The 1,955-nt window shown below is 50.5% G+C and overlaps 1 protein-coding gene across 1 annotated transcript; it reads right to left on the bottom strand.

Moving 5' to 3' along the window:
- Window positions 1–771: 771 nt before the first annotated feature.
- Window positions 772–1,305, bottom strand: LOC148874470 (uncharacterized). Its single transcript, XM_088961438.1, has one exon. The coding sequence runs from the start codon at window positions 1,303–1,305 to the stop codon at window positions 772–774; it is 534 nt and encodes a 177-aa protein (XP_088817564.1).
- Between the last annotated feature and the right edge of the window lie 650 nt (window positions 1,306–1,955).

Below are 1,955 nucleotides of genomic sequence, written 5' to 3'. Positions count from 1 at the left end.
CTTTGTAGGCGGCGAGAGCTGAGGGACCTGCGAGAACTGAATCAGAGGTCCCGGGGGTATTTTCCCGGCAGGGGCTCTCCGACGCTTAAGTTAGCACTCGGATTGTAGAGAGCTTTGAAGATAATATTGGAGAAATGAGGGAGCTAGAGAGTAAGGATTACTTCCCTTTTTTCATCCCCCTCCCCTTTGGGGGGTGAGGTCTTTATATACCAGAGTCCTCACGGGTTAGGTGGGTGAAAAGCCTCCAAACGGTAAGACTCGTCACATCTCATCAGAACCGGGGTATGGTGGTGAACTCCTCGAGGTCATCAGGCTGGCGCTTGTGTCAGGCGGCCAAGTCGGCGCCTGGGTCGGGTTGTTAGGGCGGCGCCTGCGTCAGCCGGCGTGTCGGTGTTTGGGCCAAGTTGTCAGGTCGGCGCCTGTGTCAGTCGGCGGGTCAATGTCTAGGCCAGGTCGTCAGGTCGGTGCCTGTGTCAGTCGGTGGGTCAGTGTCTAGGCCAGGTCGTCAGGCAGGAGATCTTCCTGCGATACGCCAAACTACTCCTGTACTGAACTTCTCTACAAGTGGCGAGCTGCCTATGGCGAACTGCTTTGGGATGAACTCCCTGGGGGCGAACTCCCTGTGGCGAGCTGCCTGTGGTGAGCTACCTATGGCGAGCTGCCTGTGGCGAGCTCTGCCGAACTGCTTGTGGCGAGCTCTACCGAACTGCTTGTGGCGAGCTTTACCGAGCTGCCTGGCTCTTTGGCGAGCTCCCTGGTGAGCTACCGAGCTCATGGGGTATGTATGCCGCCGAGTTTATCGGTGGGTGTCTTATGGGCGGCTTGGTCACGCAGGCCGCGCGCAAGTTCATCCCTGAGGTTGTGACCTTCTAACAACAAAGCTTCTTTATTCTTTCCCTTCAGTACTGCCACATAGCACTGTCGGGCTGCTTGCTGGTTCCCCTGAATGACTCTGATGTTGTGCTCAGTGGGAAACTTCATGGTGAGGTGGTAGAAGGAGATAGATGCTTTGAGGGCGTGAAGAGTCGACCTCCTGATGATGGCATTGTAGGGGGAGTCGATCCTCACCACCAAGAACTCTATCACCCTCGTCACTTGTTGAGGCTCTATCCCTATAGTGAGACGTAGGGTGACCTTTCCCTCCAGCCTGATTACATTCCCAGAGAAGTCGACAAGTAGCACATCGGTTGGTTGAAGGAGTTTCGACCCGAGGTTTATCTTCTCAAAGGCCTCATAGAAGAGGATGTCTACTGATGAGCCATTGTCAACTAGTATCCTCTTCACTAAAAAGTTGGTGGTGGTCATCGACACTACCAATGCGTTGTCATGGGGGATTAACTCCCCCTTCAGGTCCTCATCTATGAAGGTAAGGGCTTTGTTCTACTTCATCCTTTTGGGAGCCAACCTTTGGATGTTGAACTGCTTGGCGTAGGCCTTTTGAGCCGAGGCTGAGGCACCATCCGAGGCCAAGCCCCCGATGGTGACGTTGATGACTCCTGCTAGTTGTGGCTATTAGATAGTTATGCCCTTAGATCTAATTAGATTGGTGCACTTATTGACATTTATTGTAAATGAATAAAGTGCATAATTGATTCATGTTATTTTGGTGTGTTTTTGTGTAATACCCTTAAATTGGACACTTATGAGACTTGTGTTATTTTAGAATTTTCATAGCCGTTAGATAGATCTGGGGAGATTTATCCTACCAAGGCTAACATTGATGTGCCGCCATGTGGGTTGTAGTGACTTGTCTCAGTTGCCAGGGTGAGACCTGAGGTACATGTAGTGTGGGTTTTCTTGAAACCTTGAATCAGACCTATAGACATGTAAATTTTTAAGTTAAATAAATGGGCTTAATTAACATGATAACCTCTAAATTAATATGGGTTCCATGGGCCCAAGGCCCAAGTCTACATAAGTATGTCTTGGTGTCCTAAGGATCCAAGTGTATCACA

This window comes from Nelumbo lutea, chromosome 1 (assembly GCF_056320005.1).
Source record: "Nelumbo lutea isolate HS-2025 chromosome 1, American lotus-T2T, whole genome shotgun sequence".
Lineage (NCBI taxonomy): Eukaryota > Viridiplantae > Streptophyta > Magnoliopsida > Proteales > Nelumbonaceae > Nelumbo > Nelumbo lutea.
Note: the sequence above shows the minus strand (reverse complement) of the source record. Positions and strands in the feature narration are given on the sequence as shown.